General features: G+C 42.2%; 1 protein-coding gene across 5 annotated transcripts in view; it reads right to left on the bottom strand.

Moving 5' to 3' along the window:
* Positions 1-24924, bottom strand: part of pikfyve (phosphoinositide kinase, FYVE finger containing) — a 218246-nt gene that overhangs the window by 106211 nt on the left and 87111 nt on the right. For 4 of the 5 annotated variants that reach the window (XM_072479996.1, XM_072480015.1, XM_072480005.1 and 1 more), the window contains exons 11-19: positions 10458-10605; positions 7177-7344; positions 6151-6213; positions 4199-4328; positions 2987-3167; positions 2183-2257; positions 1957-2064; positions 1612-1752; positions 874-1000 (exon numbers count right to left, since the gene is read on the bottom strand). In XM_072479996.1, the coding sequence (XP_072336097.1) occupies positions 874-1000; positions 1612-1752; positions 1957-2064; positions 2183-2257; positions 2987-3167; positions 4199-4328; positions 6151-6213; positions 7177-7344; positions 10458-10605 (1141 nt within the window). The remainder of the gene's footprint in view (positions 1-873; positions 1001-1611; positions 1753-1956; positions 2065-2182; positions 2258-2986; positions 3168-4198; positions 4329-6150; positions 6214-7176; positions 7345-10457; positions 10606-24924) is intronic. The other variant, XM_072480024.1, reaches the window with a different exon arrangement.

Genomic DNA, 24924 nt, shown 5'->3' with positions numbered 1-24924 from the left:
TCAGGGCAACATGGTGGCACAAGTGGTTAGCACGGTTGCCTCACGGTGCCGAGGTCCCAGGTTCAATCCCGGCTCTGGGTCATTGTCGTGTGGAGTTTGCATGGGTTTCGCCCCCACAACCCAAAAAGATGTGCAGGGTAGGTGGATTGGCCACGCTAAATTGCCCCTCAATTGGAAAAAATGAATTGGATACCCGAAATTTAAAAAAAGAAAATCTTTGCCTGTGATCAAAAATGGCTTCTCACCTCCTCGGCACCCCCCAGAAGCCCTTCCACCATGTTCACATTTTTCAAAAGGAGTACTAATTGGCGCCAACGCGAACACTTGCTGGGGAGGCTGCTGAATGACGGGAGGCCGTTGCATATGGGGAGGCTCTCGTTAATTGTATGGAAATGGGGCTTAAGTGGTGATAATTGGTTTCTCGCCACGCTACGATGAGATCCCTATTTCGTCTACAGGAGCAAGCCGGTTGCATCACAAACTGTTTGGCGACCAGCGCGGATCACATTTTTGGCCTCTCCCGCTATTCACCAGCCTTGTTACGATTGAGCGAAAGAACAATGAAGCTGGAGAATCGCGCCCAATCTCTCTCCTGTGTCTAGTTAACTGCTGTCAGCTAGAAGGCCACCAAATTGGCAACATACGTCCTCATTAGGGATGTAGGGGGGTGGTGTGTGTGCGTGTGATAGAGAAGACATGCCAAGTGAGCACAAAATAGGGTTTGACTGCCAGCTTCCTAAACTTAAATAATCAACCATTGTTCAATTGTCCAGCTCCACTATAGGAAATAAGGCCACAAGCACCCATGAAATTCCAGCATTAGATTACCTTCAGAACTGTAGGAAAAAAACATGTAGGTATGAAGTTACTTACCATTAGGTAGTTGAAATGGTTGAAGGAAAAATTTATGGCATGTTCCAAGGCGAGGCTTTGTAAGAAGTTGGTCCATTGACATAACCAAATCACCCTGGGTAACACGGCTCACTCGCTCTAGCACTTGCTATGTGCAAAAACAAATGGGACGTTCATGGTCATCAATTACCATAGAAACAATTATTGAAATATCACCATTCCCTTCCCTTGCCAATTTTCAGTCTTCTGAACTGGGCTCACCAAATTCCCCATCTAAGTAAAACAATAGTCAATACAAACTTACAAAAATAGGGCTTTTAAAATTTACAATGCATTATTTTTAAAATATATTTACTTATAGAGCCTATCACTGGCGAAGTGTATATGTACAATTCACTAGTGTCCTCAGACTAGCCAAAGGAAATTCAGCTAGGATTCCACCTCCTGATCAGTAATGTTTTCCAAATAAGCTTTGAAACACTACCAACAGGAATAAGATAGCAACAGACAAACTGCAGTGAAGTTCCTCAAAATGCCACTGAAAAAGTACCTCACAAAAAAGGAATCAAGCTTACAAAATTTCAAAATCACTGAAAGGTTGAACCAATGATATCAAATGCATTTTGAGGAACACTTACACAGCAGTCGTTTCTCTTATATAAGACACAAAAAAAGTGAAGACTTAATAGATTTGCATGTGTAATGTAATGACAGAAGGTCAAGAAGTTAAACACAAACTGACAAAATTGGCAAACTCACTTGTTTTACATTAATAACTAAGGTGATGCCATTTTCCAGAAGCATATCTTGAGCAATCCGAGAAACTGTCTTTTCCACAAGAACCAGATTTGGTCGAACATCCACTATTCGCTGTACATAATTCTTCAGGAATTCTCTTTCCTATGTACCACAATACAGGTCACTGTTACGCTCCAGTATGAATAAACCATATAACATGAGATCTAAAAACCATTGCATTGGTTTACCGATTATCCTTGTGCAATATATTTCAACTAACTCACATCCAAGTGCAGACTAGTTTTTGGGAATATTAGCAGCAAACTATATCCATGGATGATCTTTAACACAATCAAAAACACAAACCTGCAGGACAATAGGATCAATGCATGTAAACTTGGTCTCCTCGCGATAGAGGTATTCAATGGAGCACTTCAACAGCAGTATCTTTGGATTTTTTATGTGAAGATTCATCTGCGGAATTTTAAAACCAGTATTATACTGCAAGAATGTTACTGCACACAAACATAACCTTGTAATGAACTTGTAAAATGTGAATGATAATTAACAGAAGACTTAAGTTTATTGAGACCTTTTTGTGGGCAATGTTTTTGGTACAAACGAATCCATTAACGACTGCGGAATCAAACTTTTTACCACCTGGTATCTGAAAAGGAAAGCAAATAAAGTGTAATCTTGGGATACATTTCATGTTTAGAAAGCAAACTAATTTAAGAAATTGAAAAGATCATTTTGAATTTAAAATTAGTTCTAACATTAAACCCCTGATTTGAAAGGGCAAATAGGTTTTGCGAAAACAGACTTGCATCTATATAGAATCTTTTACCAGCACAGGACATTCCCAAATTACTTTTCACCCAATGAAGTACTTTTGAAGTATAGTCACTGTTGTAATGTTGGAACACAGCAGTCAATTTGAACAGAGAAAGCTCATATAAAGAGCACTGTAATAATGACTAGACATTTTTTGTGAGATGTTAATGGAGGGATAAATATTGACCAGGGCATCAGGGATCCCACCCCTGCTCTTCTTTGAAATGGTGCTATGGGATCTTTTATGCCCATGGATGGAGACAGATGGGGTCTCGGCAATGTCTCATGCGAAAGCGAGTGCTCAACAGTACAGCACTGAAGCTACCGTTTGGATTTTTGTGCTCAAATCCTGGGTCAGAATTGAACACAGAACCTCCTGATTAAAAGGTAAGTTTGCTACAAACTGGACCTCAGGTGACACCTAATGACAAAAACAAAAGCAATTAGAAATTTCAGCAGGTGGACAGTGTTTATGTTGACAAAAAGATCTGTAAACAGAGCGCAATTTTCACAATAATGCTGATGTGTGCATGTTAATGTGACTCAGCTCAGCAAATGTTACCTTTTTTATATGAACAAATTGACGGATATCCATGTCATCATCATTATTCTTGACATCAGGACGCACAGTCTGTACAACCTGGCGGACTACAGGAACAATTATGTCTCTCCAGGACAGTGAGAGAGACTCACTGTACAGCAGCTGCTGCAGCAAGGCCATCATATGGCTATGGTTAGCTGAACTGGGTGTAAAAATAAAATAGAAAAAAGCAGATGTATATTTTCTGCTGCAAAATGCACGTTACTTTCTAATTTAAAAGAAGCAATTCATTTTGAAATTGTTCGCATTCTTATTTACACTGTAAATTTGAACTGAAAACTGGTATCTTTAATGCACATACAAGATTAAAATATTTTCCAGCATTCAATTATAATCCTGTTTAGAATGTTGGAACATAGAACATACAGTGCAGGAGGCCATTCGGGCCATCGAGTCTGCATCAACCACCTAAGCCCTCACTTCCACCCCATCCCCATAACCCAATGCCCCCTCCTAACCCCTTTTGGTCACTAAGGGCAATTTATCATGGCCAATCCACCTAACCTGCACGTCTTTGGACTGTGGGAGGAAACCAGAGCACCCGGAGGAAACCCACGCAGACACGGGGAGAACGTACAGACTCAGCGCAGACAGTGACCCAGCAGGGAATCGAACCTGGGACCCTGGAGCTGTGAAGGCACAGTGCTATCCACTTGTGCTACTGTGCTCCCGAGCAATTATTAAAATGATAACTCAAGTTCTGTCTTTCAAAATATTAGATAAGCACAAAATATTTCCTGAACACTTGAATCTGTATTAAAATAAAAATAACAAAATGGACAACTAAAAATGAACACTTGTTTTTCACATGTTAGATGGTCAATCATTCATACAAATCATTTATTGCTCACCTTAACTTTAAACGCTAGCTCGATTTCTTGCAGACTACAATTAATTTAAATTGATGTTAAAATTAATTAATATTTAAAACATTCAACTATAATTTGATTTTCCATTTTTTTCTATAGTGGATAGAGAAGTTACCAAACATTTTAAACGGTGCTTTGTGAATTTTAAACATTAAAGCTGCATTTTTTGGTAACACACATCTTGCATAACATACCACAGGGTTTGGTTTGACCTCTGCTTCACATTGAGCATAGCAAGCTTTTATTTTTTAAAACTACGATAGAGCTGCAACAGACCATATTGTAGTTTAGCATATGCACTTACAGTAGTCTCTCCATTGCTTCTTTTTCCCCATTTTCCTCCCTAAGGTGTTCCAGGGAGCTGTGATGCCATCCAAGTGGTGTAAAAAGGAGATCTTTGGATTTTTCTTCAACTCGACGATTAAAGAGAGATTCTGGAGTCAAAGTACAGGAATAATTTAAAGTATATCTTTCAACAGTTTGAAATCAAATTGCAGGAATCAAGATCTTGACTTTTCTCAGTACATTTTAATAATGTTTATCCAGTAATTAATGTCACAAAACAGATTAAATGGTTGTCTCCACATTGGTGTTTGTGGGAGCTGGCTGCTACATTTCCTAGATTACAACAGTGAACACTGACTACACTTCAAAGTACTTAAATCTTTGGGACATCTGGTGGTCACGAACGGTGCTCCGTAAATGCAAGTATTTTATTATGCAACATACCATGCTACTGATTAAAAATACAGGGTTTAGTTTGATGCAGCATATGAATATTTCTCAGGTACAATGGGGTGAGTGGGAGTATGACGTTGTGATTGAGGATCAGCCATGATCAGTCTGAATGGCAGAGCTGGCTCAAAGGGCTGAACCACCTACTTCTTCTCCTATTTGCTATGTTTCTACAATGGATACACCTTCAATGTTCAGCAGCCCATGATTTTCCATTTACTTAGTTGAATGATCTGAAAATTATCTATTGGCGAGCACAGAAACAGAATTTCAATTTCCATTAAATGTATTCTAGAATATAATTGAACTTTAAAAATACAAAGATTGACCAGAATTTAGATATTACTGCTGTCAATATTAGCACACAATACACATAGCATTAGTTTATTTTCTGGCAATACAGACGCTTAACTGTTCATCCGCATTTACTTCGAATTCAACCATTCTAAAGTCTAGGTATTGAAATTCAACAATAGAAATGTATATTCTTTGTTTTTTCATAGAAGTATTCAGGTTCTGGGATATGGCTCAACTGATAAGAAAAGCAAGAATTGACATTTTGAAGTCATCTCATCATGTCTTCAGGATGCTTTAAAGTGTTTCACAGCCAATGAATTGCTTTTGAAGTACAGTCACTGCTAATCAGCTAAATACAGCAGTCATTTGTGAATAGTGAAGTCACTCAAACAACAGATGATCAGGTGACGGGCATTTTTAATGATGTTGAAGGGTGGCATGGTAGCACAGTGGCTAGCACTGTTGCTTACAGCTCCAGGGTCACAGGCGCGATTCCCAGCTTGGGTCACTGTGGAGTCTGCACGTTCTGTGTGGAGTCTGCACGTTCTCCTCATGTCTGCGTGGATTTTCTCCGGGTGGTCCAGTTTCCTCCCACAGGCCAAAGGTGTGCAGGTTAGGTGGATTGGCCATACTAAATTGTCCTTAGTGTCCAAAAAGGTGAGGTGGTGTTACGGGGATAGGGTGGAGGTGCGGGCTTAAGTAGGGTGCTCTTGCCGGTGCAGACTCGATGGGCCTAATGGCCTCCTTCTGCACTGTAAATTCTATGATTCTATGAATATTCTTTGAGATACTGTAAGGGACCCCATTTTTAAATCGGATCATGATATCTATTGCATTCATTAAGAAAGCAAACAGAAATGTTTCCTCTTTTAAAAAAACAATCACTTCTCTCAGTATCAGCTGAGAATGCAAGTCCAAATTTCTGGATTTCTCGAAATGTTCGCTCCGTTCTCTCCCCACAGATGCAATTGTCCAGCATTTTCTGTTTTTGTTTCAGATCCCAGCATCCGCAATAATTTGCTTTTACGTAGATTCCTGGGATGGGTTTAAACTGGTCAAGAGGTCGGAGTCTGACTAATTAAGTTTACACAACATAAACCAATACAGCTTGCAAATTTTAAGTCAATCTTTCCGCCATTTAAAGCAAGTCATGGTTACAGATTCCTGGAACAAACATTCTGTAGTTTTCATCTTTATGAATTCTACACCTAAACTTTTACTTACCTTTCATAAAAGCATCACTTATACCAATGACTTGTTGTATTCCATCCTCGGATACCAAGAACTCTGTCAAAGGACACATTTACATAGGTTAGCTAGCAGCTGAAAATTAATCACACTATACAGTTCACATGCTTAAAAATCACTGTTTTATGAAAATGAGAGTGTTCAAAAAAATAAAATACTAAACCATTTAATCTTAACTATGTCCCAAAGGGTCGAAAGAAAGATTTGTGTGTGATGGTTGGCTATTAAGAAGCAACACATACAGAGAAGATCAGGCAAAACTTGGTATATTACCAAAACAGAGAAATCACTCAATACCAAAATAATATGGATGCATATTACTCAACAAATTACAGTCCCTTTCAGCAATTATGACATTGGCATAGGGAGCTGAAAGACAAGGAAGATATTTAAACAGCAATACTGTGACAGCAAATAAATGCAGTTTAAAATGACAGGCCAAGAAATTATGAAAAAGTTAAACAACAAAGCACAAGTAAGTATAACATTTAATTATCCAGCATAGCAAAAAAGAATGACACATCATCTGCAAAATGCTAGGTCAGTTAGAATGCAAAAGCTGGCTGCAAAGCAGGTATAAAAACAAACTGTATCATGCAGAAATCTGGAAAAGAAATGTTACAGCACAGATAATTATATTTCTTTTGTGTAGAGGGAGTGGTAATAAAGCAGGTGGGTGGGGGGATTTGTGGAAGAGGAGGAAAAATAATCAGGACTGTTTCATTGGCAAGCCAAGGTGCAAAGACAGTCCAGTATTCAGAGGCAGCAGGTTCACTTCATCAACAAAAGAAAACACAGCAACATTTTTTTAAAATTAAGATTTTCCTCAAAGTGAAAGCTAGGGCTCAAAGCTCTACGCTAACCATAAGATAGCAACCATTCCTTAACTTTCGTCAAATTTACTTTTACTTGGGCATTATCTTCTTCCAAAACATTGGAGTAAAGAACTAAACTTCATTCCTACCACTGTCTCTTTCATTGCTTTTCTTTTCCCTTCCATACCTTTCTGATCTGCTGGATGTGTTGGGACATACGGGTACTTGGAATGTTTCTTGATATGAAAGTTGACATTGTCCAGTTCCACATTTAGGCTGATGGAAGCTGCAGAGTCGCTGTCCACGACTGACTGAAAACTGCTTACTGATGTACGCTTGCTAGGGCTGGAAAAGTCTGTAAAAAATTATGATGACTGTGTTCGTGGAAATTCAAGCAAAGCACTTTCAGCCTATGACATGCAAATTGTGTACCAAGCTCAACACTTGGTATTCAATTCTGAATCAGTTTGTTGAGATCCAATGTAGTCGCATCGCAGTGGTGGCTAATCAATGGCACAGGAGCCCATAATTGGAAACATGGTTAATTCTAGTGGAATGTCAAAATAATTTTTTTAAATCTTCATCTGGTAGCTCTCCCAAGATTCCTAAACGGCCTGATATAAAGCCATATTTGCACATCTGTGTTTTGATTGAGGCATTTCTTGGACACCCTGCCATTTACATGACTGCAGATTGGAATGGGGAAATTAATTATGTCAGCATGACACAATTTTAAAATGACCCACCATCACTATTATGTCATCTTATTTTTTTCTTCTGTAATAGATTATATTAAAAATGTCATCATGTAGTGTTCTTATTTCTCTCCTTTACCACTGCTCTGTAGCTCTTTTTCTCTTTCCTCAAAACAGTACTTTACATTGATCACTCAACTATTTAGTACATGTCTAATATTTGGAGTCAATTTACTTTTGTGACATGTAGGCCATAGTCTATTTAATGCCAGCCATTTGTTGGAAAACTGCATGCTATTGTAAAGCTATTACTATTAATTAAACTAGTTCAGTTTAGCAGCTTTCTCCAGACTTCAAAACACAAGAAAGCTCTCCACATCAAAGAATACAAGAAGCTATTTGCATTACCAAAGTAACCTTATAGACTACCTACACGTTGAACTATCCAAAACAGTATAATAAGGGGAAGGGGCAGGAACACGGAAAGATCACTTTAAAAAAATTAAACATATAGTAATCATTTTACCACTTACGCAAATGCTGTATAAATTCCTGGCAGTACAATACATATAACAGTAACAAAAGCTCTCACAACTATGACCACTGGAGATAGATCATAAATACACCATGAAATACAAAAGAGCACATATTCTGTATTTTGAGCAACTGTATTCTCACCATTCACCACAAACAGTGCTCAAATAACAAAACCGGAAATAGTATACACGGTATACTAACTTTACAATACATTCTATGCTATATTAGAAGTAAAGACTTTCCACAGAAGAAAATAATCTTGTACAAAATGGACTGATTTGAACTCTTGGCTGCACTGTAAACAGACCATTAAAAGTGTGCTGATTGTGATGGTGCTAAAGTAGTTCCTGTTTTTTATGTTAACCATACATTTTAATCAACAGAATATACCAACAGCACATGGGGCAGGGAATCTTGCCGATTCTGCACCTGTACAAAATAGGTAGTCGAAAAACATACAATAGAGAAGATTAAGCACCACTAACCAATGTTAGAATTTAGCAGTGGACAGCAAACATACACACATACATACAGTGCTCAAGTACCAAAGAAGCTATACAAGGCAATTTTTGAAAACCTTTTTCAAACCTCCCATTTACACACGTCAAAAGATGAACGTTTAAATCACTTAGGAAATGAGGTACAAAATATATGTATATCATTATCAATACAACATGCTCAATGGACATTACTGTACAAGTTGATTCTCACATAAATATTAACAAAGTGGCAGTTCTGGCAAATCTCATCAGACCAGCTAATATTCTTCTGTGTCTTGTTTTACTTTTTTTCTGATTCTCCTGGCCTGTGTACTTCTGGCAGGAAAGTGAACTTCTATGGTCCCCTCTTCATAAAGAAGTGAGCACAAGTTGCCTGGTGATAACTGTCTTTCCCTCTCACTCTATCCAGTTGGGGAATTACTTGCAGTCTTCTCAGCACTACTTCACAGCAGCAGAGTGAGATTATGGAATTAAATTGGATCCTATCTCTTCATATCTCTGTCAATTACGGCTATAATTCTAACACACTGTGCAGCTTCTCCACTCCATTTATCAAAACCAAAGTTCAAAGTTAGGATTGTCATGAAGCTACACATTAGACTGAAACCTTATCAAAGTGCTGCTCCTTTTTGTGAAATTGACAAGTTTTTTTTCCTTTTAAAATCTTGAGAAAAACATAGCTTTCTTAAAAGGTGCCATTTTGCGCAATCAAAATTTAGAAACGTCAAAGCTCTGATGGATTTTCATATTGTGTCACCAGAGTATAACACACTTTCTGGTGAGACCTACAACTTTGACTGTGGAACGGGCTTTATACTGAAGGACGGAGAGGGACCAAATGAAGGGTGATTTAGAAATCCAAAGAGAAAAGTCGAGACAATAAAGCAGTATAGCTATTTCAGTAACGAATGCAGAGTTGGCCAAGAAAGGACAGAGTTAAATGGTAATACTTGTAGTCTATCAACAATAAGATCCAGCAAAGAATAATGGGCAATAAAAGGCTCTTATCTGAATGGACAAAGTTAGATGAACTTGCGCCACAAATAAAAGTCAATCAATTTGATAAAATTACCAATGGAGACATAATTGCAAGGTGGTTAATATCCCAAAGTAAAAGTAAAGTCGCCATAGTCCCGGATGACCTGGGACAGGTATATTTTAGGTCTCCAAAAGGAACATGGGCTACGGAAAGAAGGCAGAAAATGGAATAGAGGAAGGTGATCAAGGTTGTATGCATGATGGAGCAGGTTTGATGGCCCATATGGTCTATTCCTGTTCTTATTATTAATGTTCTTATGTATGTACTGCAAACTCTTGAATATGATCGGCTGTTAAGTAGATTGATAAGGAACTCATTCAGTTTGGTGTAACCGATTGAGAAATAGCAGGGTTATTATAACAGACCAGAACCCTTTCTCTATTTTCTATTCAAATTTCATAAACACACTTAACCAATTTCACAGATGCAGAAGCACCTTAAGCTCTCTCAGAATGTATACTAAATAGCATTTTGGCACACTAAAATTCCTGTTTCGCTCTGCCTTTTGGGAAAAAAGTTAACTTGACAGTAACCATATACATATAAAATAATTGCTTTTTATATGCTTCAAATTAATTGTTCTCTCTATGGGCAACAAGAATATTCGAATACTATTAAAATTTAAGCCCTCAAATCTTTCCACCTCTCAGTATAAAGAATGAACTTCACCTGTGGCAGCTTTAAAAATGTGACTTACTTTGCATGATTTCTTCTCCATCATCCTGCATCTGCTCAGTGTCACTGTCATCAAACTTGATGTCCTTAAACCACGATGGTTCAGAATTGCCTTCGATCGAATTTATTGAATCACTGTCTGGAGAGGGTGTCTCGGAAAACTCTGTACTCTGGAATTCAGACGTTGGTTTTTGAAATCAAATTGGGAAAGAAAACTCCTCTTGCTATATAAAACCAAAATCTTGCTACTTTGTAGAGCAGGTTAGAAATTGTAATTATTTGAAACAGGCTATTTATAAATGTCAGCGTTCAAACGGAAATTCTCAGTTACTACATTTAACACAGATTAATTTTTCTCAGCAGAAATGTGGACAAAGATAAAATATACTTCCTCCTGTTGAACAACTTCCCTAGATACCATTTTAAATTCTCTAATTTCTTTATTGTTTAATACACAAGGAAGTTTGAAACGCAATGCCTCCCACCATGTATTACAGGAATTGAAAACAAAATAGAACAAAATACACAATGCAGCAAACCAACTGACAATCGAGAAAAATCAAAGGGCCAGCTTTATTATTATTAACATAAGCGATTTTGCTGGGATCCTATGCAAGATAAATCAGGATTGCATTGGGAATAGAAGAAAATTTGCGTGGCGAGATGTACTATCATTTTCACTGTGCTGATCACGATGCTTCTTCCCCAAGTGCAGAGGATCACCACTGGCCATTCTTTCCCTGCCAACTGTACACAGACTGCAGATTTTGCACAATGAACTTAGAACATAGAACAGCACAGAACAGGCCCTTCGGCCCTCGATGTTGTGCCGAGCTTTTTCCAAAACCAAGATCAAGCTATCCCACTCCCTGTCATTCTGGTGTGCTCCATGTGCCTATCCAATAACCGCTTGAAAGTTCCTAAAGTGTCCGACTCCACTATCACAGCAGGCAGTCCATTCCAGACCCTAACCACTCTCTGAGTAAAGAACCAACCTCAGACATCCCTCCTATATCTCCCACCCCAAACCTTATAGTTATGCCCCTTGTAACAGCTATATCCACCCGAGGAAATAATCTCTGAACGTCCACTCCATCTATCCCCCTCATCATCTTATAAACCTCTATTAAGTCGCCTCTCATTCTCCTTCGCTCCAATGAGAAAAGCCCTAGCTCCCTAGGAAGTTCCTGGAAGCAGTGGTACAGGTTCAGGGCTCCCTCACTAAAGGGTTGTGTAGCAGTCTCCTTTCTCACCAAGTATGGTCCAGTACTGACCTGCCAAAAGTTTGATTTTGGAGCCAGGATGTCATCTTTGGGGAGTGCCTGCCTCTTTAAAGTCCCTCATCACATCTGTTGAAAAGCTGTCAGGCTTTTGTGCTTTTACTCTGGCAGGCTATCTTTTAGTGGCAAGAAACCCATTCGGAACTCACTATGCACACAACATGAACCTTGAACATAGAAAATGAGTTGGGGAAGATTTGGTGGGATACGCAAATATCCTGAAGAGCAAAATTCCAGTCTGCTCTCTTTCCTGGTCTGCTATTAGAAGGACAGAAAACATACTGGCCGCACTTGCAGCTCAAAGACAAGATTAAGTTTTCAATAAGCAAAATGGTGCCAAAGAGGCCATTTGACATGGAAGAATGTGCTTTCCAGGCTTACCACTGAACTTAAATAATTGTGAACACACCCATCCATCTGACAGTGAAAACAAATTTACTTAGCTAAAGTTAATTCATTAGCTTACAAAAGAAAATGCCATTAAATAAGATGAATGCAGCCAATATTTGGTTGTAGTAGAGGCTTGTACTGTAGCTGAATAGAGAGGATAGTTTGCTCATCTTTCTCTGCCTCACATGTTTTAAATCATTTAAATATTTTTCTGTTTTATTTTACATTTAGAATGTGATTAACATTAATTCTACTCGAAAACTAAACAAGATAGGCATGCATAGTTTTCCAATTATTGAACAGCAAATTTCATTAGGATAACAATGCAACTTATATTCATATAGTGCCTTTAACATAAGGAACCATCCTTAGCCAGTTCACAAGCATTATAAAACAAAGTATGACACTAAGTCACATACGAAGCATGGTGACGAAATTCTTAGTCAAAGGTTTTAACGAGCACCTTAAAGGAGAGATGTGAAGAGGCAGAGAGGTGTACAGAGGGTATGCCAAAGCTTCGGGACTAAGCAGCTAAAGGCACGGCGCAATTAAAATTAAAAATGCACAAGAAGCCAAAATTAGAGGAGCATAGATATCTTGTGAGGCTGGAGGAATTAACAGAAAATAGCATGGGGAATTGAAAAGAAGGATGAGAATTTTAAAATTGAGACATTGCTTGAAGGGGAGCTGTATGAATGCCTGCGGGCACAAGAGTGATAGATGAACGAAACTTGCTGCAAGTTAAAATGTCTTCAGAGTTTTGAATGACCACAGGTTGACAGAGGGTTGAATGCAAGACACTAAGCAGGAGTGCATTGGAATATTTGAGTCTCGAGGTAACAGCAGTATGAGTGAGGGCTTTAGCAACAAATTAGCTGACACAAGGGTGAAATTCAGCCTTATTACAGAGATAGATTGAGATAGCCTTAGTGATGGCACTAACATGGAAGCTCATCTTGGGATCAAATGCGACTCCAAGGTTGCGAACAAACCATCTCAATCTCAGACTGTTGCCAGGCCAGGCAATAGTCGCAGAATTGTTACAGCGTAGGAGGCCATTTGGCCCAGTATGTATGCACCAGCTCGCCAAATGAGCATTACGACTTCATGCCATTCTTGACCAGTAGCTAGAGAATGGAGTTTGAAGTGGGGATCGAAAACAATGGCTTCAGTCTTCCCAATATTTAATTGAAGGAGACTCCTGCTCATCCAGAGGAGTCGAGAGGTGGTGCTGAGGTAAGAGCTGTTTTTTTTAAGCATACATGTGAAAACTAACACTACCTTCAGAGTAACAGAAGGGGGCCAAGGAGTGATCCTTGGAGATCATGAGAGGTAATGGTCAGGTAGCAGGAGGAAACATAGAACATAGAAAATAGGAGGAGTAGGACATTCAGCTCTTCAAGCCTGCTCAGCCATCATGATCATGGCTGATCATCCAACTCAATAGCCTGTTCCTGCTTCCCCCCCACCCCCATATCCTTTGATGCCTTTAGCCTCCAGAGCAATATCTAACTCCTTCTTGAAAACAGACAATGTTTTGGCCTCAACTGCTTTCTGTGGTAGCAAATTCCACAGGTTCATTGGCTCACCACTCTCTGGGTGAAGAAATGTCTCATCTCAGTCCTAATGGTTTACCCTGTATCTATAGACTGTGACCCCTGGTCCTGGCTTTCCCGGCCACCGGGAACATCCTTCCTGCATCTGCCTCGTCTAGACTTGTTAAAATCAGTTTCTATAAGATCCCCCTTATTCTTCTGAAATTTAGCGAATGTAATTCTCACCAACTCAATTGCTTCTCGTACGTCAGTGCTGTCATCCCAGGAATCATTCTGGTAAAATTTTTATGCACTTTCTCGATAGCAAAAACACTGTTCCTCAGATAATGGTCATATGGCTAGGTCATAGAAGGCAGAGAGTAGCAATGGAAGGGTGCTTTTCTAATTGGAGGGCTGTGACTAGTGGTGTTCCGCAGGGATCAGTGCTGGGACCTTTGCTGTGCGGAGTATATATAAATGATTTGGAGTAAAATATAACTGGTCTGATTAATAAGTTTGCAGACGACACAAAAGGTTGGTGGAATTGCGGATAGCGATGAGGACTGTCAGAGGATACAGCAGGATTTAGATAGTTTGGAGACTTGGGCGGAGATGACAGATGGAGTTTAATCCGGACAAATCCGGGCAGCAAGGTAGCATAGTGATTAGCACAATTGCTTCACAGCTCCAGGGTCCCAGGTTCGATTCCCGGCTTGGATCATTGTCTGTGCGGAGTCTGCACGTTCTCCCCGTGTGTGCATGGGTTTCCTCCAGGTGCTCAGGTTTCCTCCCACAGTCCAAAGATGTGCAGGTTAGGTGGATTGGCCATGCTAAATTGTCCTTAGTGTCCAAAATTGCCCTGAGTGTCATAGAACATAACAGCGCAGTACAGACCCTTTGGCCCTCGATGTTGCGCCGACCTGTGAAACCACTCTGAAGCCCATCTACACTATTCCCTTATCGTCCATATGTCTATCCAATGACCATTTGAATGCCCTTAGTGTTAGCGAGTCCACTACTGTTGCAGGCAGGGCATTCCACGCCCTTACTACTCTCGGAGTAAAGAACCTACCTCTGACATCTGTCTTATATCTATCCCCCCTCAATTTAAAGGTATGTCCCCTCGTGCTAGACATCACCATCCGAGGAAAAAGGCTCTCACTGTCCACCCTATCCAATCCTCTGATCATCTTGTATGCCTCAATTAAGTCACCTCTTAACCTTCTTCTCTCACACGAAAACAGCCTCAAATCCCTCAGCCTTTCCTCATAAGATCTTCCCTCCATACCAGGCGTCGGGTGGGTTACTGGGTTATGGGGATAGGGTGGAGGTGTGGGCTTGGGTAGGGTGCTCTTTCCAAGAGCCGGTGCAGACTCGATGGGCTAAATGGCCTCCTTCTGCACTGTAAATTCTATGAATTCTATGAAATGTGAGATAATACATTTTGGAAGGTCTAATGCAGGTAGGGAATATACAGTGAATGGTAGAACCCTCAAGAGTATTGAAAGTCAGAGAGATCTAGGTGTACAGGTCCACAGGTCACTGAAAGGGGCAACACAGGTGGAGAAGGTAGTCAAGAAGGCATACAGCATGCTTGCCTTCATTGGCAGGGGCATTGAGTATAAGAATTGGCAGTTGTATAGAACCTTAGTTAGGCCACACTTGGGGGTATAGTGCTCAATTCTGGTCGCCACACTACCAGAAGGATGTGGAGGCTTTAGAGAGGGTGCAGAAGAGATTTACCAGGATGTTGCCTGGTATGGAGGGCATTAACTATGAGGAGCAGTTGAATCAACTCGGTTGGTTCTCACAGGAATGACGGAGGCTGAGGGGCGACCTGATAGAGGTCTACAAAATTATGAGGGGCACAGACAGAGTGAATAGTCAGAGGCTTTTTCCCAGGGTAGAGGGGTCAATTACTAGGGGGCATAGGTTTAAGGTGCGAGGGGCAAGGTTTAGAGGAGATGTACGAGGCAAGTTTTTTTTACACAGAGGGTAGTGCGTGCCTGGAACCCGCTGCCGGAGGAGGTGGTGGAAGCAGGAACGAGTGACATTTAAGGGGCATCTTGACAAATACATGAATGGGATGGGAATAGGGGATACGGACCCAGGAAGTGTAGAAGATTTTAGTTTAGACGGGCAGCATGGTCGGCACAGGCTTGGAGGGCCGAAGGGCCTGTTCCTGTGCTGTACTTTTCTTTGTTCTTTGTATAAGGAGAGCAAAACTGCACACAATATTTAAGTGTGGCCTCACCCAAGTCCTGTATAGTTGCAGGAAAACATGGCTGCTCCTTTCTGTACTTGAATCCTCTTGCTATGAAGGAAAAAATACCATTTGTCTTCTTTACCACCTGCATGTTTACTTTCTTTATTGAAAAATATTTTTTATTATGGATTTTCAAATTTAATTGCCAACTTTACAGGGCCAGATATGACCAAAACACGTATTTACAGTAATTTATATACTTTGTGGTTTAGGCAGTAATTTGCCATCAACGAGTCTTCCCTTTTGTCTGTCCCGGATTGTTCTTGGGTGCATTCATCCCCCCCCTTGTGCTCGCTGTCCCCTTCCTTTTTCTTCCTTATTCTGTGACTTGTCCAGTGTCCAACCCACCCCACTCCCTACTTTATTGGCTGCTGGCTACGACCAGGTCTTGAAACAGGTTAGTGAACAGCTTCCATGTCCTCTGAAAGCCTACTACTGGGTTCAATCTCAGTCCTGTCCATGTGGAGTTTGCACATTCTCCCCGTGCCTACGTGGGTCTCACCCCCACAACCCAAAGATGTGCATGGCTGGTGAATTGGCCGCACTAAATTGACCCTCAAGTGGAAAAAAATAATTGGGTCCTCTAAATTTTTTTTTAAAAATCTGTCGATCTTCTCCTTAAATCTACTCACTGTTCCAGCGCATTCTGGGTTAGTAAATTCCACAGATTCACAACCTTTTGAGAGTCGTAGTTTCTCAACTCCGTTTTAAATTTGCTATCACTTATCCCAAGACCACGATCTCTTGTTCTAGAATGCCCCACAAGAGGAAGCATCCGCTCCATGTCTACTTTATCCTTACCTTTTATCATCTTGTATACTTCAATTTGACCTCCCCTCATTCTTCTGAACTCTAGAGACTATAGGCTTAAATTGTTTAATCTCTCTTCATACGACAAACCCCTCATCTCTAGAATCAACCTGGTGAACCTCCTCTGAACTGTCTCCAATTCCACTACATCTTTCCTCAAATAAGGGGACCAAAGCTGTGCACAATAGTCCAGGTGTGGTCACACCAATGCCTTGTAAAGCTGCAACAACACTTCCTTACCTTTATACTTTGTTCCTTTAGCTATAAATGGCAACATGCCATTTGCTTTCTTTATTATCTGCTGTATCTGCATGCTGTTTTTCTGTGACTCATGAACGAGGGCCCCCAGATCCCTCTGCGGGAGCACTCTGAAATTTCTCAGTTTTTATGTGTCCTGCCAAATTACTCTTGTACTCTATTTCCCCTTCCTAATCAATCCCTAATCACTCCCATGCGACTGCTCGAGTCAGTGGACTGGTCCATATTCAAGAACTCAGCAGCCAACCTAAACGAGTATGCCACCACCGTCACAGACTTCATCAGCAAGTGTGTAGAAGACGATGTGCCCAAAGAAGGTAGTACGTACGTTCCCCAACCGGAAACCATGGTATAATCGACAGATTCGCTCCCTACTGAAGGCTAGGTCTGAGGCGTTCAAGACAGGTGATCTTGACCTGTACAAGAAATCCAGGTATAGCCTCCGCAAAGCCATCAGGGATGCCAAGAGACAATACCAGGCTAAGCTCGAGTCACAAACTAATGTTACGGACTCTCATCGGTCGTGGCAAGGCTTAAACAACATAACGGGCTACAAAGCAAAGCAGAATAGAATCTCCGGCAGCAGCTCACCCCTCCTCGATGAGCTCAATGCATTCTATGCTCGATTCGAACAGGAAACCATCAAACCGTTGTCAACAGCCCCAGCAGCCTCATACACACCCATATCTACCATCACAGCTTCTGAAATCAGATCGGCCTTCTTAAAAGTGAACACTCGGAAAGCGACGGATCTTAATGGGGTCCCTGGTCATGCACTCAAATCCTGTGCGGATCAACTGGTGGAGGTGTTTGCGTGCATCTTCAACCTCTCCCTACTGCCCACCTGCTTCAAGAAGACCACCATTACCAGTGCCAAAGAAGAACCAGGCAATGTGCCTCAACAACTGCTGTCCAATGGCCTTGACATCGATCATTATGAAGTGCTCCGAGACGTTGGTCACAAGCACATCAATTCCATACTCCCAGAATGCCTTGTTCCACTGCAATTTGCATACTGCCACAACTGGTCCAAAGCAGAAGCCATCGCCCTCACCCTACACTCATCTCTGGAGTATCTCGACAACAAGGTATGTCAGACTCAGATTCATTGACGACACCTCCGCCTTCAACACCATAATCTCAGCCACGCTCATATCAAACCTCCAAAACCTAGGACTTGGCTCCTCCCTCTACAACTGGATCCTCGACTTCCTGACCCATAGGCCACAATCAGTAAAGATAAACATCACCTCCTCCACAAGAGTCCTCAATATTGGGGCTCTGCAAGGCTGCGTACTTAGCACCCTACTGTACTCCCTATATACACATGACTGTGTGGCAAAATTTGGCTCCAACTCCTCTACATGTTACCAAACCGTAGTAAGTCGGATCTCAAACAACAATGAGTCAAAGTAGATAGAGAACCTAGTTGAGTGGTGTAACGACAACACGCTCTCCCTCAATGCCAACAAAACTAAAGAGCTGGTCACTGACTTTAGGAAGCGAAGCATCGTACACATCTCTCTCTGCATCAATGGTGCCAAGGTGGAGATGATGGACAGCTTCAAATTCCTAGGTATGCACATCACCATCAATCTGTCCTGGTCCACCCATGTCGACGCTACAACCAAGAAAGCACAACAGCGCCTATACTTCCTCAGGAAACTAAGGAAATTCAGCATGTCCACATTATCTCTTACCAATTTTTACTGATGCACCATGGAAAGCATCCTATCTGGCTGCATCACAGCCTGGGCTGACAACTGCTCAGCCGAAGACCATAAGAAACCATAGAGAGTCGTGAACACAGCCCAATCCATCACGTGAACCTGCCTCCCATCCATTGACTGTCTACACCTCCTGCTGCTTGGGTAAGTGGGCAGCATAATCAAAGACCCTTCCCACCCGGGTTATTCACTCTTCCAACTACTTCCATTGGTCAGTAGATACAAAAGTCTGAGAACACGCATTAACAGGTTCAAAAACAGCTTCTTCCCTGCTGTTTCCAGACTCCTGAATGACTCTCTTAAGGACTGAACAGATCTCTTCACATATCTTCTCTACTGAATAGTACTGCACTCCGTATGCTTACCCGTTGCCTGTGCCGATGTAGTGCTCGTTTTTTTTTTCCATGTATGGAATGATCTGTTTGGACTGTACACAGAACAATACTTTTCACTGTACCATGGTACACGTGACAATAAAACAAATCCAATCCCATTGTCCTCCTTTTCTGAATTCTAAACTGTTCCCAATCCTCAGGTCTGCTTTTGTTTACTGGACAATTTGTAGGCCTCTTCCTTGGATTTAATACTATCCCTAATTTCCCTTCTAAGCCTTGATTTGGCTACCTTTCTGGTTTTACTTTTACACCAGACAGGAATAAACAAGTCAGAGCCCAACAACTCAGGACCCTTGATCGCCTGGGAGATCTCCCCCAAGTGCCGGTACATCTGGCCCATGTCGGTGGAGACTAGTGCTAACCGGCGTTTGCTCGGAGTCTCTGAGGGCAAGGGGTTAGATCCCTGTGAGTGCATATCCAAGTGAGTCTTACTGCACACTTGAATATGTAGATTTGGGACCTGTCCATTGTCAGCAAGATCCAGATTGCGACATCTCGCGAGGTCCCGTTAGATTTCGTGAGGCATAGCGAGCAGGTAAAATCTCGATTTTGCCAATTACATTTAGTTCCCTCATCTAAATCATTAATTTGTATTGTGAACAGCTGGGGTCCTCGCACCACTCACTGCAGTACCCCACTATTCACTGCCTGCTAATTTGGAAAAAGATCTGTTTATTCCTACTCTTTGTTTTCTGTCTGCCAACCAGATTTTATCCAACACAATACACTACCCTCAATGCCATATGCTTTAATTTTACACGCTAATCTCTTCAGTGGAACTTTGTTGAAATCCTTCTGCAAGCCCAAATAAACCTCAATCAATGGCTTCCCCTCATCAATTCTACCAGTTACATCCTCGAAAAATTCCAGTAGATTTGTCAAGCATGATTTCCCTTTCATGAATCCATAATGACTCTGTCCAATCCTGTCACTGTTTTCCAACTGCCTTCGTATTAAAATTAATAAGGACTTCAGTATTTTTCCCACTACCGACGTCAGGCTGCCTGGTTTATAATTGCCTGTTTTCTTTCCATCTCCCGTTTTAAATAGTGGGATTACATGAACTACCCTCCAATCTGTAAGAACTGTTCCAGAGTCCATAGAATATTAGAAGATGACCATCAATGCATCGACTATTTCTAGGGCTACTTTCTTAAGTATTCTGGGATGTAAATGATCTGGTACTGGGAAAATATCAGCCTTCAATCCCATCAATATCCCCAACACCATTTCCCTACTAATACTGATTTCCTTCAGTTTCTTCCTCTCACTAAACCCTGTGTTCCCCAACATTTCTGGTACATTATTTGTGTCCTACTTTGTGAAGACAGAACCAAGTATGTATTTAGCTGGTCAGCCATACCTTTGTTTCCCATTAGGAATTCCCCTGCTTTTAACTGTAAGGGACCTTGTCTTCACCAACCTTTTTCTTTTCACACATCTATAGACGTTTTTACAGTCTGTTTCATATTTCCCGCAAGCTAAATCTCATACTCTATTTACCCTTTCGTAATCGATCCCTTTTTCCTCCTTTGCTGAATTCTAAACTGCTCCCAATCCTCAGGTCTGCTATTTTTTCTCGCCAACTCGTATGCCTCTTCCTTGGATCTAATACTATCTCTAATTTCCTTCGTAAGCCATTGTTTGACCAACTTTCCAGTTTTATTTTTGAACCAGACAGCAATGAACTATTTCTTAAAATTTAGAGTACCCAATTATTTTTTCCAATTAAGGGGGAATTTAACGTGGCCAATTCACCTACCCTACACATCTTTAGGGTTGTGGGGGCGAGGAGAACGTGCAAACTCCACACGGACAGTGACCTGGGTGCGGGATCATCCCTTTAGCATGGTAGCACAGTTGTTAGCACTGTTGCTTCACAGCACCAGGGTCCCAGGTTCGATTCCCGGCTTGGATCACTGTCTGTGCAGAGTCTGCACGTTCTCCCCGTGTCTGCATGGGTTTCCTCCGAGTGCTCCGGTTTCCTCCCACAAGTCCGAAAGACGAGTTGTTAAGTAATTTGGACATTCTGAATTCTCCCTCACTGTATCGGAATTGACGCCGGAGTGTGGCGACTAGGGGATTTTCATAGTAACTTCATTGCAGTGTTAGTAACTTCATTGCAGTGTTAATGTAAGTAATAAAGATTAATAACTGACTGCCCACAATAATAAAGATTATTATTATTATAAGTAACGTCCCCCAATCCATCATAGCCAACTTGCGCCTCATACCATCGTAGTTTCCTTTCTTTAGATTCAGTACTTGGACGCTCCGTCACTCTCCCTCTTGATGAAGAATTCTATCATATTCTGGACTGCCAATTATTCCTTCCTCATTACACAATAGACGGTCGCAGATGGCCTGTTCTCCAGTTGATCCCTCAAAGTATTGGTCCAGAATACCATCTGTTCATACTCCAGTAATTCCTGTTCTACAGCATTGTTACTAATTTGATTTGCCAAATCTATATGCAGATCAAAGTCACTCATAAGTATAGGTGCTCTGTTGTCTCATGCGTTTCTAATTTCTTATTAATGCCGTATCCAACATCACCACTATGTTTGGGGAGAGTCTAAATATAACCTCAGCTGCGCATGTCGCTGACTGCCCACTGTGAACTTAGTGACACGGGTTGTATGGGTGTGACCCCAGGCCACCCCTCTAGGTACCCTCTGGCTCCAGCTGACCCATCAACGGGATGAGCGTGCTCCAGCGCAACCAGTTGGCTGGGATGTGTCTGTGGGGAGTGGAGTTCTAATATGCGGCTGCAGCTTGTCAGCCTCTCGAGTGCCAATCCAGGCCCATTGAAATTGGCCATGTTCTACGTGGCGTCGGTGCTCGGCCAGTAACGGTTCCTGAATTGCTCCGGGAGCGGTCCCAATTTTGCTGTCATAAAAATCCACCGATTCTGTCCCGGCGTCAGCACATAGTCTCTGAAATGAAGAGTCTCTGAAATGAAGAGTCTCTTGAATGAAGAATCCCACCCAGAATTTTCTGAAAATTAGCGGTTGAAGACAAAAGGGTTTTTGTTTGTGACAAGGAATCATATAATTATTTATAGATTCATAGACGCTTACAGCACAGGTGGCCATTCAGCCCATCGTGTTCACGCCAGTGAACAAGGATCTGACTACACTAATCCCATTTTTCAGCTTTTGGCTCATAGCCGTGGAGGGCAAGGCACAGCAAGTGAATATTTCTTTCTTTTTTAAAATTTAGAGTACACAATTCAATTTTTCCAATTAACGGGAAATTTAGCGTGGCCAATCCACTTACCCTGCACATCTTTGGGTTGTGGGGGCGAAACCCACACAAACACAGGGAGAATGTGCAAAGTCCACACGGACAGTGACCCAGAGACGGGATCGAACATGGGACCTCGGCGTCGTGATGCAGGAGTGCTAACCACTGCGCCACCGTGCTGTCCCTTTGTGAATATTTCTTAAGTGTCACAAAGGTTTCTGACTCAAACAAACTTTCGGGTAGTGAATTCCAGACTCCCACCACCCTCTGAGTGAAAGGTTTCTCCTCAACTCCCCTCTTAGCCTTCTATCTTTGCCGCCTGGTTATTGACCCCTTATTAATGACTAGACCCAAGGCACCGCGGTGGCGCAGTGGGTTAGCCCTGCTGCCTCACGGCGCCGAGGTCCCAGGTTAGATCCCGACTCTGGGTCACTGTCCGTGTGGAGTTTGCACATTCTCCCCGTGTTTCCGTGGGTTTTGCCCCCACAACCCAAAGATGTGCGGTGTAGGTGGATTGGCCACGCTAAATTGCCCCTTAATTGGAAAAAATGAATTGGGTACTCTAAATTTATAATTAAAAAAAAATTAATGACCAGTCCCTCCAGACAGCATCCTGGTAAATCTCCCCTGCACCCTTCTCCAGTGCAATCAGATGCTTCCTAAAATGTGGTGACCAGAACTGCGTACAGTACTCCAGTTGTGGCCTAACCAGCATTTTATAGTTCCAGCAGGACTTCCCTGCTCTTGTATTCTATGCCTTGGCTATTAAAGGCAAGTATCCCAATACACTTCTTAAACACTTTATCTAACTGCCTTCCCATTTTCAGGGATCTGCAGATATGAACTGCTACCCTTTGACCTTCCCAGGGTCCTAGCATTCATAATGCAACCCTTTACCTTGTTAATTCTCTCCAAGTGCATTATCACACACTTTTCCAAAATTAATTCCATTTGTCACTGCTCTGCCCACTTGACCAATCCATTGATATCCTCCTGCAGTTTACGGCTATTCTCTTCACTATTTACCATCCTACCTGTTGCGACCCCCTCGGGGACATGATTTATACGATTACCCCCCTTTAGCTCAGGGTATGAACTCCTCCAGTAATTGGGGGTGGGGTTTCCCCTTAACAAGGGACAAGGGGGGGCCCTCTCAGTATAAAAAACAACAACCTGGGTACAGGTCGAGGAGGAGGGTGGTCCTTCAGGGAGAGGAGTTGTGGCTTTTGTAATTATTGTGAATACCGTAACAAACCTTTGTTCATTCCTATCCTACCGTGCGTTCCTGCGTCTCTTGCCATTGGATTCTACACTGACGACAAGGGTGAAGTGGAGCTCATGCAACTATTATGAATTATACTGCCAATGACGCAGGCAGTAATCACACTAATCCCCCAAAAAGGGACGGATCCAGTGGAATGTGGGTCGTATAGACCCATATCACTATTGAACATGGATGTGGAAGTATTGGCTAAGTTGTTAGTGGGGAGGATGGAGGACTGTATCCCGGGGGTGGTTGCAGAAGATCAAACGGGCTTCGTGAAGGGCAAGCAGCTCGCGAGTAATATAAGACGGCTGTTGAATGTGGTGATGAATCCGTTGGGGGCTCTGGTACTGGAGGCGGTGGTGTCCATCGACGCGGAGAAGGCATTTGATCGGGTGGAGTAGCGGCACTTGTTCGAGGTTTTCAAAAGGTTTGGGTTTGGGCTGAGATTTGTGGCATGGGTGTGGTTGCAGTATGTGGCGCCAAGAGCAAGGGTGAGGACGAATGATATGAGATCACAAAGCTTTGACTTATACAGGGATACGAGGCAGGGGTGCACGCTGTCGCCGCTGCTGTTTGCGCTGGCCATACAGCCATGGCTCTCAGGGGGTCGGTAGAGTGACAGGGGATAATGAGGGGATAGAGGGAGCATCGGGTGTCGCTCTATGCCGATGACCTCTTGCTGTATGCTTTGGATCTGTTGGAGAGTATGGGAAGGATTATGGGCCTGTTGGGAAGGTTTGGAGGTTCTTGGGGTACAAGCTGCATGTAGGGGAAAGAGAGGCATTCCGGTGAATGAGCTGGCACAGCGGGCTAATTTAGGGGGGGATGCCATTTATGGTAGCAAGGGATAGGTTTAGGTATTTGGGGATTCAGGTAGCGAGGAAATGGACAGGGCTCCCTCCATAAGTGGAACTTAACGAAGCTGGTGGAGGAGGCCAGAGAGGATCTTAGGAGGTGAGATACACTGCACAACGTTGGCGGGGAGGATCCAAGTGGTGAAAATGAATATTCTGCCAAGGTTCTTGTTTATCTTTCAGGCTCTCCCGATCTTCATACCAAAGGCCTTTTTTCGGAAAGTGGACACGATCATCTCGGACTTTGTATGGGTGCAGGAGGTGCCGAGGGTGGGGAGGATCCTGCCATAGAGGCAGAGGCAGCAGGGGGGTTGGCGTTGCCGAACTTGCTTCATTATTATTGGGCAGCGAATGTGGACAAGGTGGTGGGAAGGAGAAGGGGTAGAGTGGGTTAGGATGGAGGCGGAATCTTGTAAGGGGTCTAGTTTGAGGGCTATGGTGACGGCAGCATTGCCAATGGC

Source organism: Scyliorhinus torazame, chromosome 2, assembly GCF_047496885.1.
Source record: "Scyliorhinus torazame isolate Kashiwa2021f chromosome 2, sScyTor2.1, whole genome shotgun sequence".
NCBI lineage: Eukaryota > Metazoa > Chordata > Chondrichthyes > Carcharhiniformes > Scyliorhinidae > Scyliorhinus > Scyliorhinus torazame.
Note: the sequence above shows the minus strand (reverse complement) of the source record. Positions and strands in the feature narration are given on the sequence as shown.